At 46.7% G+C, this 17,591-nt stretch overlaps 1 protein-coding gene across 9 annotated transcripts in view; it reads left to right on the top strand.

Moving 5' to 3' along the window:
- Positions 1-17,591, top strand: part of CABP1 (calcium binding protein 1) — a 54,121-nt gene that overhangs the window by 17,168 nt on the left and 19,362 nt on the right. For 2 of the 9 annotated variants that reach the window (XM_038152416.1, XM_038152415.1), the window contains exon 1: positions 9,198-9,974. The exons of 2 other annotated variants lie outside the window; for them this stretch is intronic. In XM_038152416.1, coding sequence (XP_038008344.1) covers positions 9,372-9,974 — 603 coding nt within the window. In that variant the 5' untranslated portion in view covers positions 9,198-9,371. Of the gene's footprint in view, positions 1-9,197; positions 9,975-10,005; positions 13,079-15,808; positions 15,951-17,591 lie in introns of those variants that run through there. 5 more of the 9 variants (XM_038152417.1, XM_038152418.1, XM_038152419.1 and 2 more) reach the window with 5 other exon arrangements.

The following is a 17,591-nucleotide window of genomic DNA, read 5'->3' as shown; positions in this document are numbered from 1 at the left end:
CTCAGATCCCTTGTATGGCGTATTTTGTGTTTCCATGGAGTTTAGATCTGACTTGCACTCAGTTCTGGACTGGATGACTTCCAGAGGCTGGTTCTTGGACCTTCTATTAGTTTGAAAATTTTGAGGGTGAATAAATTCCCTATGAAGAGGACAGACCTTAATTTGGATTTTCTGAAAAATTCTTGGGAGATACACCCCTTAGTAATCTTTGAAAAGGTAAGAATCAGCCAGGCACATGCATTTCTTCAGCTTCACTTTCATTTTTTTAAAATCTTTGCCTAAAGGAAATAAATCTTAACATTTCATTTTTATATGAAGTGTACTATCTCATCATGTATATGGATTTCTAAGGAGTCACTGTCTGAATTGACTGGAACCTCTTAAACATTTTAAATGCACCAAAATTGAGTATTAAGAAAAATAAAGCTTCTGATTGTCTTCCTTTTTACTGGCATACATGGCTTTTAAATAAACATGGATTCGTATCACATACACATGCAATTTATGTTTTCCCAGTTGCCTTTTGTATTTCCAGATTTTCAGCTCTTCTGAACATCTCTGTAGCTTCTTCTTTTATTCCTGATACCATATGGCATTCCTTAATCCCTCTGCACCCAAACTGCTTTCAAAGTTATTCCTTATTAGTGACGCATTTCCAGCTGTCTCTGCTTAACCCAATGAAGGCTTTTCAGTGTCCCTGCTCCTGAGCCTGGGCAACTGAACCATTTCCAGTTCCAGTGGCCAAGGCCATGCCCTGGGAGGGAACATGCTGCAGGCATGTAGAAGTCATGGTGTGGGAATGACACTCTGGCAGAGAGGGTCAGTCTCCAGGTTCCTCCAAGAGGAGGACACCTTGTAAGTAAGAAATATATTCAAAATGCGGCCAATACTATTTGCCTGGTTATAGTGTATTACAACCTGATATTTCACTAGAACACAATGCAACTCTCAGAGCAATTGTTCCCATGAGATTCACAGAGAAATGGCCCAGGGTCTCAAAATAAATACCCTTTAGGGCACTTCCTTGAGATATTGGTTTTGGAAAATATTATCAATCTCCAGAAAATAAATCTAATTAACCTCAGTTTGTTTATGTAGCATTGAGGCCTGTAAACATCCACGCTTGTTTCTTTGGCCGCTGCTCCGCTCCTCTGGTATGAGGAGCTGACATCACCATTGAGTGACAGAAGTACCGGGTGGGAATTCTGTTCTACCGTGCTCTTCCCAGGACAGCCAGTACAGCCACAGGGGTGTCGATGAGCAGATGCTGTTCTCTTCTTGTGCAGATACCTACTGTCAGAGGGCACATTGCTGAGCAAGAATCTCTAGGCTCCACTCCTAAGTTTTGTCTTTTTTCTTCTGCACAAGCAGCTGCTGCTGCTGTTATTATTGTTGTTATTAATCATCAGTATTGTTATGTGATGCTGCAGCTCTATTCCTGTTCTTCTAAGATGTTGTTTCTGCCACAGCCTTTTCTGCCTTTGATCACAACCAAGAAAATGGCTTTGACATTGTATGTATTCCCCTAGCCCACTGCAAAGTCCTAATCCTTCTAATAGCTGGAGGTTTTCAGTTTAAGTCTTTTATTAATATTCAGTCTTAATTGTAAAGCACTTCAGTGATATCCAAAAGCCTGTCTTACATAACAGTCTTATCCACATTTGAGTTCTTCAGAGCTGGAGTGTCAGGAAAAACCTCTGTTTGATCTGCCTCGTCTGTCATTAGTCCTCACGCCTTTAATGCACAAACCCATTAACAATACGTTTCAACTGTCTAAGCTCAGATAATATATATTTTTAAATATTTGATATTATTAGAAAGAGTATGACTTGCTGTCAGGTACATATTTAAGTGGTGTCATGAGCAGAGTCTTTATAAGTCTTCTGGGACCCTTGTTTGCAGCTCTAAATCATCTGGAAAGTGACAGAAGCTATAGGAAATTGAGGTAATTAAGACATTTCATAAAGTGCCAGTGATGATAAGATCCTACGATGCCTTAGGTTTTCCTCAGCTGGGTAAACAGGCAAGAGCACCTGGAAACTGGGAAATGCTTCCTTCCTGACAGTGGATATCCCAGAAAGTCACTGAAAAGTAATAAAAGAGACACTTTTTTGCTAATCAATAATACATTTTTGAATTACAATTTTTAATATTTTAATTCATTGTAAATGATCATTCACTTCCCTCTTACAGCTATTCAGCTATTTTAGGAAATCGCCAGCTCTTCCCAATGTTTATATATTTTAGTAAAGACTAGGAGTGAGCCTTCACACTAAAACGGGCATATTTACAACATGAACCCTTCATGTTTACTTAAGGAGATAGTTTTCAGAGGATTGATTCAGCCCAGACATATATTGTTCAGATTGAACAAAGCCCGAAGTGTAAAGATAGCCTGAAGTGAGAGCCCTTCCAGTAAACTAATGCAGGTAACACAGTTTTAAAACAGTTTGATGTTATTAATAAGCAGATAAAAGAGATGTAAACTTGGGCTTCAGATGGCAAATATTAACATCTCCTTAAAATCCGCCTAAAAAGACAAAGGACGTAACAGCACGTGTCCACACTTTGCATTTAGAAGTCATACCCAGAGGCAGATTTCTGTTTCCTTCAGCTTCTCTACTTGCTGTGTTGAAAGATTTTTAGAATCCTGCAACACTTTCTACTTTGAATCTGAACAGAGAATCTTACATCCAAAAGCCTGAGAACCCCTTTGGAAAGCAGATGTTACTTCCTGTTCTTCACGGTGAAAGGAACTAAGCCATAGTGCAGTAAAGCTGGAATCCCTGTAGGAGCTCTTCACCGGGGGGAAGTACCAGAATTTATCATTTGTGATTCAAGCAAAATTATGGGCAGTAAGGGTGGTCATAAACTTGTCTTGTGACAGCAGTTCCCTGCTTACAACTGGTGTACGTGGACTACCTGAAAACTGCAAAGCTGATTTTTGCCACTGCACAGATAAAACTACTTATTCTGTATGAGTTAATTTGATCCTTTAATAATTATTAAGAGTAATAGAAATGCTTCTCTAGATGTTTAAAGAAATGTTGGAAATTAGTAAAAACCTAAATTATTCAATATAACTTGATAATTGTACTAATTAGATGTTGTTAGATCCACTACTAAAACATAGCAGCCCTCTGAAATGAGGAATACAAAGCATTTTGCAACAAACTTATTTGTACAGTTGACAAAATACTTTATCTGAAATTGAAAGGTAATTTAGGCAGGGCGATACTACCTAAGCTGTAATTTTGTTCGGGACATCAGGTCTTCTATTTAATTATTGAAAAAAAAAAGTTCCTTAAAGATAAGGCATTCTCAGTGCCTTTGTCTAGTTTCCTGTGCCAGTGACACTGTAGCAGCATCTTGTCCCTCTCCCTCCACGAGCCTGCTGGCTCAGCAGGGAGGTGGGCATGTGTGCACAGGAGCTGTTTCAGCTCAAACAAGGTGTCCTTCCTCACTGGCATCCCAGGGCTATTTGTCATCTGAAAGGCGCTACTGGCTGCTAACAAACCTGACCACATTTTGTAATTCAGCTTCCTTTTTAACAGCTTTTCTTTCTGGTTATAAACCAGATGTGCCAAACCCTGTCTCTCCCTGGAGCTATATTGTACTTATAACTGGGCTGGTTATGTACCAGAATTAATGTTCATTAAATAAAAAATTTGAGAGAGAGCAGCTCTTTGGAGAGAGAACAGCTGCCCTGGAGATAATAAGTGATTCACTCCAGTTGATCCCAAATGAATTTCAACTCACTATGGTTATTTCATACTCTTGCCTGTTTGTTGTATAACTAAGTTTACATTGTATAATGGAGTTGTTCCATGACACATTTAGTTGTTCAGCTCATATTTTAGTTGTTGGTGTTGAAAGAGTCAAAGGATGAAAGCAGTGACTACTTTTATTCTGATTTCCCAGGTGCATCAAAAGTGGCTGAATAAAATATGAGGACTGATGTATGATAATCTTGATACACCTTAATACTCTTCCCACTGGAAAATATCCCTCTCCCAAAATAAATACAAGTTGTCTTCTATGCCAGGAGACTGGCCTGAGATCTGGCTGCTAGACAATAAAAGCAATAGTAATTTATTCAGTTTTTTCCCTGAACTACTTCCCACCCAAATTGCAAGTATCTGGCCTTCAGTGCTGCTCTCTTTCCATTCCCTGAACTAATGCTTTAGGCAGTTGATAAATAACCTTTTTTTTTTTTTTTTTAACTGGCAAAGATTAAATGTTCCTAGTTGAAAAAAAAGGGAAAAAAATAAAAAAATGCAGGCTTTTTACCTGATAATCAGGAATCCTTTTAAATGCAGCTAAAGAGTCCACCTGTCTCTCTGAAAAGCAGCCATAATCCTGAAGTCCAGATCACATTTCAGAAAGAGACGACTCCATCACATATGTAGTTTATTGTGCTTGTAAAACATCTGCATGAGCTTGTGAAAAGCTTTGCTCCTACCAAAGAGCTTTGCTTAGGTCTTCTGAAAAGTGGAAAGTTATGAAGTGATTTAATTTTCTCCCTCCTACGTTAATTGTTGCTCTCAGTGTAAACCAAAGACAAGCTGACCAATTGAGCATCCCTTTGTTATTTACTATTTGTCATATTATCATTTTATGCCTCCATACTGTGTCAAATAGAGAGAGACCACTGCCACTGTTAAAAATACATCAGTTTTGCTTCAGTGATTTTCAGAGGTTTGGGGTTTTTTTCTTGGAACTTGTACTCAGACTTTTAATGGTGCTTCCTGCCTGCCTTGTAGTTCAACTCCACCTGCACAGCAGTGCTTTCTACAGAGATGTGACTGTGAAGTTGACTGTAGTTTGGTAACAGAGATGTCTGATATGAAAGAGGTGACATTTGCCAGCCGGGGGCTCTACAGCTGCAAAGCTGAGCCAGCTATATCAGCTTAATTAATTGCATTCCTAGCTGTATGAACTGAGACTGAGACTCAAAAAGGGTGTGTAGGAAGGAGGTGGGGTGAGGAGTAATTCCAGGAAAATTATTTACTTTTGTTACCTTCCTGGAGTAGGGAAGGTTGGATCCCTTCATAGGAGTCTGGCTAGAGTTAGGCTACGCATGATAGCTCAGGGAGCCCAGTTGTATCTGTTCCATTGAAAAGCAGAATTTCTGTTACACCTTCTTTCATGTTATTTGTTTTTACAAGTTAAGAAAGGGTTGGGGCATCATCTCTGTGTGTAATGTGGTCTCCTTCTCTGACTGGCCTCTCATGTGCCAACAACACGAAGCTGTAGAGCCAAGCCCAGATCTGTGCCCTCACAAAGCATCACAGTGAAAAGGTTTGTTGCTCCTCTTTGGAAACAGTTCCTTTCTTCCTCACTCATGACTGCACTTACCTCTTTTTCCCACTGCAAGCTCTGTGGGCACAGCCTGGCCCTCTGGCCAGTCCTGTATATTTACATTATAATGTATAGGCAGCTTCACCTTTGTCCCTACACACTTCTTCTGCCCCTTATCTCCCTGTCATCTGGCTTTTCTGCAATTGTGTTTTTCCTGTCATTCATCCATTTCTCTTGTGGACTGTTATTTTTGTTCCATTGCCCTTCATCCTCATTTCCCATTCCTGTAGGCTTATTACAGGATCAAACTGCAGCCTTTCCACTTTCAATGCTGTTTGACCACAGAAAACAGTGACAGCCAATCTATTTGCCACTGTCCTGACAAATACAAAGGGAAGTTCTCTGCAATCAGAATGCAAGTAACCTGAAGGATGGATTTGAGCACAGGGATTACAGCTGGAACAATAATGCCTTTGTAATACTGTTGGGATTATTCCTCTCCCGTGGAGAAAAACTTGAAGAGCAAAACCTAGTCTTCAAGCAAACAGAATCTCCAGCTGTCAGTGCTTTTGCTTCCTCTGGAGGAGACACATGCCTGTCTAAATACAATATGCCTGAAGACCAACACTTGGCATCTATATGACTGTTGAAACATGATGTGTTTCTAAAATCCTCTGAAAGCAATGGAGGGGAAAGGGAAAGGCCTTAAATGGGGGCTAGGCAGTTCATCTTTTGTTACAGGACAGATTCTTGATTAGTATCCTGATTCTCAGCCCAGGCCAGCTTAGACTTTAGTTTGCTTTAGCAAATTGTTTGTATGATATCATACTTACCCTAGATGATTATGTTCTTGAAAATGCAGGTGGGAGAAATAATAAAGACTAAAAAAAAATCACAGGCATTTTGTGCCTTCCCATCAACAGCTTGCTCGAGACTTTTTTTAATGGGCAGTGCTCACACATTTTACTCTTAAACTCCTTTACTAGGCCTTTTCTGAAATGGAATTCAGGGGAGGCAATGCAGCCCTTGTTTGTTTTAACAGTATTCCCATTTTTGTCAAAAACTATCTCTATGCACAAGTGAAGCCAAAAAGAATTGACAAAACCCTTCCTCCCAAAATGCTCATGCATTTGCTCACAGGCTTGCTTTTTGATAAGCACTCTTACAGAAAGCCACGATTTTACACTTGCAGGCAGTGCTGTTTGTCACTGCACGCTGGAATTGGATCTACCTTCCCCCGCCAGCCTCAGGCTACTCACTTGCTCCAGAATCCCCCAGGTTCGGGAGGGAAGCACAGCTCCTCTCTGGCTTGGCCTTGGACTGAATCACATGGATAGTTAAACTCAGCTCTGTCTCAGGAAGCAGCAAGCGTGCATGTTACATAATATAATCTTCATGTCTTGAGGATTCAGGCCTGTCCTCTTTTGTGCTGCCAGATGGAAGAGGAGCCACGCTCTCTCTGGAGAGATGTCCCTGCACATCTCGCTGCTCAGCTGTGCTGGAATTAATGTGCTTCTCTCTGCAGCGGGGCACTGTTGTTCCCCGGCATTTGGCTCCAGAATAACTAGCTCTTTAGTATGCAGTGGATGCTATGCAGTCACTGGGATCCCAAGATTAATTTGTCTAGAAAAAGAGATACATGAAGAACCTCCAAAAGGAATTTGTGGGAGGATGTACTCCAGATTCTCTCAACAGCTATGGTTAGTTCTCAGCTGAAACCCAGATGTTGTGGACAGCCAGGTTTCTGCTTTTTGCTCTCACTCTGTCCCATTACAGTTTTTTCAGCTGCTGCTGCTGTTTTGTTACTCGATTCTGTAACATGGCCCCTGTCTGCATTGTTATTGCCTCTGTTAGTCAAGCCGTTTCATGCCCTGATCCCTGACGTGCTCTCCAAAGTGATGAATCACACCTGCACTAGTGAGTCCCTTCTCACTAATGAGACATATGCTCCAAATTCTGCGTGCTCAGTTGATTGAGGCAAGGAGCTACAACCCACCTGTAGACAGAAATGGTACTACAGTCCTCAGGAATAGCTCAAAAGACCCCAAGGAGGGTGAGGGCAGTGTTAGTCAAACTAGCGAGGAATCTTATCTGTGGGACTTCCTCACAACAATGCCTCATCAGCACCAGCTGTAACTCCAAAAACAGCAGCTTCTCGAGAAGCAATGTTACATACTGATGGAAGTAACTCCCCAAGACATGGAGATATTGAGAAATATTCCTTTCGGCCTCCTGCTACCTCTGAGATTCCTGGCAGAAGGACCCCTGTAGCAGCCATGGCTCCAGCAATGCAGGTGCAGTAGGGAAAGCCAGGAGTCATGTTCATCCAGCCATGAGTAGTGATTCTGCACTGCTGACAACAAACAGGAGCAGCTTGTTCTGAAATAAAAGCCAGCCCACCACAAAACCCCAAAAGGTACCTTGGCTATAATTAGGAGCTGAAATGATGCTGCAGGTTTGAGTGGAAAGTTGGTGCTTGACAAGCGTCCCTGCCATGAACCCCTTCAACAGCCCATTTAGCCACCACAACAGCTGCTGCCAAGTGTCCTAAGCGGGAGAGAGGCAGAGAGGCCAGCCTCTTTTCCTCTCTGCCATCCACGGGATGGATGAAGGGCATCTTGGGCAGGAATTGCACATGCCTGCTGTGCATCTGGTGCTGATCGCACAGCTGATGAGATGGAGCAACGCTGAGCCAGGGCTGCGGCATGTTCCTCTTCCCATGGCAGCTTTGCCCTGACCAGCACATGTGTCTGTAGTGGTGGGGGCACAGCAGCACAGGCTGCAATGGGACCCCAGGCTGCAGAGAAGTTGCACTTGTATTGTTGCAGAGAAGACTGTCATCACATCGTAACTGCTGTGCATGTGCCAGCAAGAGCAGAGTGAGCATGAGTAAGCTTATTATGCGATAATCACACCTTCATCTTTCTGGGTAGATAAACTGCTGAGGTATCCAAGTCTGGCAGTGAGGCACAATCACTGTCTGAGGATGAGCAAGAAGCAACTGGGATCTTTCCCCATTGGAAACATGTCTGATTTGATGCCATTATCTCTTTCTGTTTTTAAACAGAACATCGTTATTGAAGCACCTGTTGCCACTTAATTACCTGTGTTTGATTACAACGATGTTAAGTAATTGGCTTTTTAGGTACAAACTCCTTCATTTTTATATCCTTACATGATGTCCCCTAGCAAAGCTTTTATGTCCATTTCAAAATCTGCATTAAAACATCTCCTGTGAGCTATGTCAGGGACACAGCAGCACAGCCTCCTCTCCTGAACTTTGTGAAATCTGGATCAAGACTTTGAATCCTCTCTGTTATAGTGATCAGACCTATAGGTGCCGACCTATGGGGCAGCGTCCACCGCGGCCCCGCGTCGGTAGGCTGAGCGCACAGGTGGTGCACTCAGGTGGGCCACGACCCCCAAACCGTGCTGGGTCCCGGTTGTGGTGCGAAGGAACTGTCCGAGGGGCACAGTGGGTCACCTTACGGGGCAGGGGTGCTCACCTTCCCGGCTCTGCCCTCGGAGGCACTGCGCTCCTTCCCTGAGAGCTGAAGGAGCCTCGGGAGTCAGGCCTCCCCCACCGTCGCCCCCCTGACACCTCCAACCTCGCCGTCCGTGCCGCCGGGGGCGATGGTCCCGCGACTCCCGCCCGCCGCCGCGCCGGGGGGCTGCGGCCCGGCGGCCCCCATCGCCGTGCCCGGGGCTGCCGGGCCCTGCACGCCCGCCGCGCTGCGGGAGCGCCGCCCGCCGCCGCCCGCACCCCTCGGCGGCGCCGCTTCGCCTGCGGCGCGCCCCGGCCCGAGCCGGTCCCCGGCGGGGGGAGGCCCCGGCTCACCTGGAGAGGCGGCGGCGCGGAGGGTGGGGGGGGCAGAGCCCTGGAGGGGGAGACGGTGCCCGCCAGCCCCCGCCGGAGCGCCCCTGCCGCGGCCTTTGTCTGCGCTGTCACATGGGCCGCGGTGCGGGATTTAAGCGGGTCTCCGCAGGACATGCCGTGAGCGGCGCGCCGCAGCCCTGCCCGCAGCGGCAGCGCTCCGCCCGGCCGGGGATGCGGCTCTAGCGGCCCCACGATGAGCGGCTCCTCCATGGCGAAGAGCGAGTCCCGCACTTCGCTGCTGAAGGCGGCGGGGAGCCGGCGGGCGGCGGGCGGCCAACCCCAGCCCCGCGGCAGCCGCGTCCGGGACGGCAAAGGACAAGGCGGGCAGATGGGGAGGGAGGTGAGCCTGGAGCAGCTCCCCGGGGAGCCCAGTGCCCGCAGGCCGCTCTGCCACCCAGGCGCCCGGGAGGACGGAGCGAGGGGCGCGGGGAAGCTGTCACATGGACGGGGGGAGAGTCAGCCCGAGCCGGCGGAAGGAGGTCCAAGGAGAGGCAGCGGCAAGGAACCGGTGCGGACATCCAGGCAGCATCACCACCTCCCGCCGCACGCCAGCCACGGTCACCCCCAGGACCAGCATCAGCTCTCAGACAGGGATGGGGAGGAGGCAGAGGAGGACTTTTTCTTCAGTCACAGGCAGAGGTCCAGCAGAGAGTCCCTGAAGCTCTCGGAAGGCGCTTCACCTCTGTCCAAATCCAGCAGCAAGTGTTCCACCAAATCCAGCGGCAGCGATCGGTCAGTGGAAGTGGATCCCCTCATCCAGCAGCTGCACCCCATGCTCAGCTCGGTCTTTGGCCAGGTAAGGGGCAAAGCGCCCCTCGGCACCCACCCCTCCCTCTCTTCCCACCCGCTTTCCCTCCGCGCCCCCTCCTCCTGCGGCTCACAGATCTTCGGCTCCTCGCTCCGGAGTCCTCCGTGCCCCCGGGCACAGCCCGCAGCTGTAAATGCACTGCTTCCTGGCCGCCCCTGCCGAACTTCTCCCGGCGCTGCGGCACGGCCGGGGGCGCTGCGGGGTCGGCCCCGCGGAGGGCTCCGCGCCGGGGACGAGGCGCGGGTCAGAACCCCCGGCGCCCGCCGGCCCCTCCAGGCGCTGCGGAGGGCGCTCTCGGTGGTGCTGACGGGGGAAGTGCCGGTGCTTTCCCCGTCACCGAGGGAAGTTGTGGCTCTGCCTGCTGAGGGTGAGAGTCAGAGAAGCAGATTTTTAAAAGCTATTTACTTATTAGATTCTATCTCTCTGGCTCCCCGCCTTGCTTTGCTGTATTTGTTTACATCTCCTTATGGTACATTTCTGTACAATCAGCATATGAATCATTTCTGATGGCAGAAGCTGTCAGGAGAAGGTAGTGGGGAGGACGACAAAAAAAAAAATCCTGACCCAATTCCGAAGCCTTCCCAGTCACTATGTTAGAATGGAACAGATGCTTTTGGTGTTTGCAAGCTCTTTTGGTACAAAGCTGTCGCTTTTAGCTGCTTTTGGTAGTGAAATTACCCAACACGGTTACCCTCTAAAAATGAAAAGGCAGAAGGAGACTAGCTTGAAATTTTCTTTTAGAGACATCTAGGGATGTTACTGGAAAATGTAATCTCTGGGAAGATTAATGTAACTGCAATCTTCCAGAAGCACAATTATAGGTATAAGCCAGTAGTCTGGGTGGCTGAGTTCCATCCAGCCCTGGAAATGATCGATTAAACCAGAGTTATGATTTCTGGAATTTGTTATTGTGGAGTCTTTTCTTTCTTTCTTTTATTTCTCCTTTTTTTTATTTCCTTTTTTTTTTTTAATGTGTGTTTGGGAGGCTTTGCAGGGAGCCCATTCAGACTGAGATTATGGAGAGAATTAGAAAAAAATTTGTAATTGTATGGAAGGCGGTGATACACCCGTATGTTTAATACTTCTGTTCATTTTGACTTCTCCAGATAAAAATCAAAGCACATCTGCTCTCTCCAAAGCACAACACTTTTTCATCCTCACTGACAGTCTGCTGTTTAGGAATTTTACAGTTGTGTTTAACTTAAAACAAGTATTACCCTCCCTGTGTCAATGGTGCATCCGAAGTCTAGATTAAAATTTTGTTGTGACAATAAGGAAGAGCCTGGTCAGCAGATTGATGCTCAACCAGGTTACAAAAAGCCGTATTCCAGCACCAGGCTTTGAAATATGTGGTCTTGGCTCTGACTTATGCTGTGTTTCTGAGTGAAGTGAAGATGTATCCAAGAAAAGATTTTAAGTCCATGGAGCTGTATGTCCCCAAAGCTTTAGAAATACAAACAAATTCATGCCAGGTCTCCCATTCATGGAAACCCCTCTGGTTTTGAGCTTCGTCCTTATCTGAACAGCATCTTTATTTTACCTGCTCTGCTGTTTGCATTCCCATGTCAAAAGACAGTTCTGAAAGCTGTAAATGTAGCAAAATTTACCTATGGGGTTCAACAGTGCCCTTTACTGAAATGAGAGAGATACGATTCTAATTTTCACTTTTTCACTTAGTACACTGCACCAGTGCTTACACGCACACACCAGCGTCTTTCTTTTGGAGTGTAGTGTTATTTATTACATTTTCTCTCCGTATTCATCTCTCACTTGCTTTCTTTGAAGTAACTGTGACAGAATGAAAAATTAGTGGAGATTTTAGGACTGACTTTTAGGACTGGGCTGTAGTAGGTCCCCCTGTACAGGGGCAAGATGGGGAGCTATAATTTTTTATAATTTAGGATACACAAAGAGCTTGTTACATGGGATACATGAAGCTTTTTTTCTTTTTGGTAGTGGTATCAAAATCCTGGGATGAATAAAGGCCCAGGCGTAAGATGTATAGAAATTCTGTCATGTCACAGAATGATACAAATTTTGTTTCTGTGAATGAAGAAATAAATGCCCAGCATTGTGTAAACATGTGTGTGAAGGTTTGAAACAGGCAAGGACTTACACCTGCAAGAGCCCAGGCTGCAGCCTGGGCTGTGGCCGGGTCATAGGTGCAGACATATCCAGGGTTGCAGTCTGAGGCTGCAGGTGCTGCTACACCAGTCTGCTCCACATTGTGATTAGAAGACAGCAACAGCTCAGCAGATAATTCATTTAATATGAAAACTTCTTTCTAGCCCTCACAGCCCACTGTGAAACAGTTAAAACAGTAATTTTGCAGTACATAGGAGAGGGGCACAGCGATGCATATTGCAGCAGCAATGCACTGTGGTCCAGCAGCACCAGTATATCTTGTTCCAGCTCTACAGATGTGGAACATCATCACCCTGTTCCTGGTGGTGCAGTGATGTGGTCGCAGATGCAGACACTACAGTGGTACAATCAGATACACAGAAAAGATTGCAGGGATGACTCCATGGAGAATGTCATTATTGCAGTAACAGCAAAAAGGAGCAGTTCAGGACTAGAGGGTTGTGTCTGAGGGAGACAGATTTGTAGCTGTGCAGAAAAAAAGACAGAGTGAAGGAAGAAGCGGCATGTTTATATAACCAGCACAGCAATATAGTGCACTGTGGGTGTGTACTCCAGGAGAATGCTAAGATACTGTCAGGATACAGGATGCAGTGATATTTTATTAATTAGGCTTATGCTATATTGGTGCAGTGATGTTCTAATACCATTAAGCAGTAATACTCTTTCAGGATATTTTACCATTTTGTAATTGAGTGTATATGAATTAACCAAAGTAGGGTAGTGTAATGATGCATTAAGTATAAGTCACGATGTCATCTTAGCCTAATGACACGTTTGCACACCAGCTCGGCGCAGCAGTTGCAGAAGAGCACTCTGCTGTGGACTTTCTGCTGGGTTGGGATGCGGTGCGTGCAGCTCCGAGCGTCTGGAGAACACGGCGCTGACAATGCAGTGGTGTGCTAACGCAGTCCTGGGGCAGAGCAGAGATGTGATACTGGTACCATGTGGTAAGAGTTTGGCAGTGCATGGGTGTGATAATTGTGGAGTGTTGTAGCCTGACAGAGGAGTTTAGCAGTCTACTGATGTAGTAATACAATATTCCAGACAAGAGCCATTCTGTACAGCAGTGATCACTTCTGGTGTGATATTTGCAAAGGGCTGTGCTGATCTGACAGCACCATCCCGCTGTAGCAGAAGGCAGCAAATGAAGTATTTACCACCATGCCACAGTTTTGGAGCACAGCTGAGTTAGCAAGAGGACAACACCACAGACTTACCTGGTGACAGTGCAGTGTGAGTATGGGCTGGTTTTATGCGGGACAGTGGGACAGCAGTGTTTTAAAGTGGCCCTGCAGTGGCAGAAGCTCAGTGCAGTGCGAGAGCAGTGCTGTGACTCACGGGTGTAGTTGGCAAGGGATGTGTGTGAATGATAATGCAGCAAAGTGGGAAAATGGCAAGAAAAGGGAGCACGAGGAAGATGTTTCATGTGATTTTGGCCTGATAGGATAGTGTTGGAGTGGCCAAGTGGCAAAAGTGTGTTGTGAAGCACAAGGGATCGTGCTTATTACCCCTGCAGAGCAGAAGAGCATGAGAGTCCTGTAGTGTCTCTAGTGTGGCTACAGATCACAGTTCAGCAACAGAAGAGGAGTGGTGACTCCTCAGCAGCTGGGATGGCGGTGAGGTGGCAGCCTGGCAGCAAGACACAGTTTATTAATGTGACAACAGTGGCAACAGCAGCACAGAGACCGGGACAGCAGTGCGGTGGCAGCAGGACTGCAGTGCAAGTTTTGTGGCATTCCTGGGGCAGCGGTGATGTGGCTGCAGCGCCCACAGTGCAGCAGCCGCTTGGCACCTGCCTCACCACGGTTCTGTACAGGGACTGCGGCACAGACAGCTACTGGTTCTCATTGCTTCATTCCTCCTGTGCCTCAGTGCTGGCCTAGCTGGCATCTTCAAGGAGAGCTTTTTCCGGGCATTTGCTAGGCAATATTAATTTGTAAGCGATCCTGCCATGTGAGACATGAACGTTTTCAGAGCCGTTTAGCTTTCACACATTACCTGACTGTTAAATTTTTCAGTGAAGTGATTCCCCAACAGTTTTTTGTCAATTGCCTCTGGTAGCATGGGGATCAAAGGGGTCAAACAATTGCCGTAGAGAATCATGAAATATTTACAGGGTTCTGCTGTTAGCACTGTGGCCAAAGGGACTTTTGTATTTCTATTTGTACAGGGAGTTTAAAGCCTCTCCTGCACCATCTCCCATTCCTGCTTTAATGTCAGTGTCCACATTACCATTAAAATAGGGAAGGAATCTTTCTGCATTTCCTGTGAAATTTTCCTTTTCTTTTCCTACTCGACCCCGCTTTATTCTTGAGCTTTAGTTCTTAACAGGTTTTAGTGGACCTTACAGCAAACTGGGATGACAGAAGTGGCCCCATTTTGGGACAGGAGGTGACCACCAGGCTGCCTCTGTGGAAAGTATGTCAAGAACATTCTCTTCTGACCAGCCGAGAGCGTGTAGGGAAAAGGTGCCTTGTCCAGCCTCTCACCTTTCTGGTCATCTCATCTGCCAGATAACTTTGTTCCTTCCAATGTCTTTGGCTTCATCTGATTCTAACAGGCATTTTGCCCAAGAGCAGTCACTGCATTAGGACCATTCTTGGAAGTCCATCTGTGGAGAAGTAGGAAGCCTGGCCGGTCCTGCCAGGGTAGAGTGGCTCCTGGCTTAGTAGTGGAAGTTTTCAGCTGGCCCCGTGTATTAGCGAGGGAGGCTGCAGCGGGTTGGGCTGCCCTGGAGCACTGACGCCAGCAATGGAAACTTTCATGTGTCACTCTCTGGGGTGGCAAGGTAAATGGGGAAGGTCTGGGTTTCCAGGTGCTCGCGTGCTGTGTTGTGCCTGCAAGGCAGGTGAAGCAGCGGCATGTCAGGGCTCGTGGCAAACTGAGACAGTCTCTAACTAAACTGCTCATTAACGCTGTTAAATCGGCGCAGTAATTTGGGGTGAACAGACTTCTGGCTTAGCATGACTGACCGCGGAGGTGGTGCTGGTCCCGTGGCACGGTCTCGGCTCGCGTGGAGTATAGAGAGTGGGCACAGATTAGGAGGCAGAAAAAAAGGAATAAATGCCGTATCCTGCACCGACCTTTCTTCCGTGATTTATGGCACCTCTGAAGGCTTATACCGGCCCCAAAAGGGTCCCTGAGGGCGCGGGCGGAGAGGGAAGGCAGTCCCCGCGGCCGCAAGGGACACTCCAGCGGACAGCAGTAGCCCCTCTGCTGCTGCCCGTCCCGCCGAGGCTCCTGGGATCGTCACTGCGGGCCTGTCCCCCACGCGCTCCGCCGCGGGGCTCCGGGACTGCGGGGCTGCGGCGGCCCCGGCCCGGGCTCCGGCGGCCCCGGCGCGCCCCCGCGCGGCCTCGGCCCGGGGCCCTTCCCCGCCCGGCGGAGCCGCCTTGACACGGACCCGCCGCGCTCTGGGTTCCCCGGGCATGCCCTATCCCTGGGCCGCCCGGTGAGTGTGTCAGACTCGGGGAGAGCCCCGCTGTCCCCGCTGTTGTGAAGTTGGTGAGAGCCGCTCCCAGCTGCGTTTTCACAGGGGTCCGGATACCTGCGCGGGGCCCGTACAGCCTGCGTGCTTCCATCCCCGCATGAGTTGCCACAGCCCATGTCCATGCATGTAGATTGACATAAAAAGCCTTCATATACATGTCTTCATATACATGTCTATGTGCACACAGCCTGCTCGTACAGCCTCTGCTAAATCTTCTGTGTGGCTACACAACCAACCACCTCTGTACATGCTTATGCATTCCCGTGCTTAAAACATCGCTCGGCGTTCGTGTGCACACCTGCCTGCTGACACCTGCCACACCTTCCAAGGTACGTCTCATGTTTTTATGGGTAATGAACTCAGACACAGAGAAACATCGTTCCACTTGAGCATATCCACTCAGTCCCCCCTTTGCTCAGCTTGGAGAAAAGTTCATCACATTTATTGCTTGTAAAGAGCTTGAGGGATGTGAGCCAGACGTACAGAATCACTAAGGGGCAATAGATAAGCCTCCTGCCTACAGTAGGTCTGCCAGCAAACATTAATCTTTGTCAGTGATTTACTTTTTAAACAAATCTGTTTTAAAAGGCTATAGAAAGACATCAAAATAAAACCAAGCTAAAAGAACATTCATTAAATATTCTGTTCATGAAATATACAGCAGTATGATCTAATGCATTGAAGTGCACAGACCTTCTGGTTAGATTCAGTTTATGTTTGGAGAGGAAAAAAAAGCTTTCAGTAATAAGTTAATCATCATTTATCCAAGTCCACTGTTCATTTTCTTAATCTTTACCACCTTCATTTTTGTTTCACGCAATCCTGGGTTTCAACACAATGTCAGGGAAGTTTAGCTTTACATGCAGTGGCTGGGCTGCAGGTTGTCAGCTAAATTAGCTGTGATTCTTTGTAGCATTCCAGCTTCAGTAACTGTTTTTCCCTGATGCGTCCATGACTGGCATTGATTTCCAATAACAAGCAGCTATATGGTGTGCATTCAGTAAAAGATGTCTAGCTAACTTTGGGCTCCATTTCAATAATCCTCTGACATTCCTGTGACCTTAGAGAGCAGCAGCAGTGTCCATGAACCTGAGTAATCCTTCAGTCAAATGCCCCACTTAAAAATAAAGAACTGTCCTAGCTATAGTCATATTTAGATTTTTAGTAGCTTTCTGCACCAGCATAAGACCATGAACTCAGTGCTATCTATGAATGAAGACATTAGCAATATTCTAATATTTCTTCCACCCATTCCTCCCCTAGAGTACTTTGCATCTTGCAACCATCTTTGGAAGGAATACACAGCATTGTTTCATCCCACTCAGGCAAAATACATTCTCTGCATTTGGAAGGAAACAGGCAATGGTGTAACATTGGGAAGCATCATGTCACAACAGCTGAAGGCAGGAAGTAGAAAAACACCAGCAACCTCAACATATTCTGCTGAAATAAGACACAAAGGGTTTAGATACTTTGGGACCAGCTGTGTTGAGATATAGTCAGAGACCTGGGATACACAGTTTGGCCCTCTTAAAGGTGCGGTCAGATCCTTACTTAAATTAGAAGTGAGGCAGATCTCTGTTTTAGGGTGGCAAATCTCATGTGATGCTGCAGGGTTGGTTTGGACTATTTCATTGATATTGATTTCCAGGCCTCTGCTCATCTGATGATCAGCCATGTTTTCAGAAGCACCTCAGTGTGCCAGCTAAACAGTGACCCCCTGTCCCTCTTACTTCCAAAGAGGTGAGAGAGCCAGGCAGAATTAGCTGCTTTTGCAGTAGTCACAGTTTGATGGAGTGCAACAAAATTCCCATATTCTGGAGAAAAGACAAGGAACCACATAAGGTTTATTTTAAACAACCTCTGTGCTCCATATACATGACAAATGCTCACAGCAGCTTCTGAGCTGTCAAGTTTGTACTTGTCTTTTTGTAGCCCATTGATGATCTTTAGGATCATCATCAGCAAAT

Source organism: Motacilla alba, chromosome 15 (genome assembly GCF_015832195.1).
Source record: "Motacilla alba alba isolate MOTALB_02 chromosome 15, Motacilla_alba_V1.0_pri, whole genome shotgun sequence".
NCBI classification, from domain to species: domain Eukaryota; kingdom Metazoa; phylum Chordata; class Aves; order Passeriformes; family Motacillidae; genus Motacilla; species Motacilla alba.
Note: the sequence above shows the minus strand (reverse complement) of the source record. Positions and strands in the feature narration are given on the sequence as shown.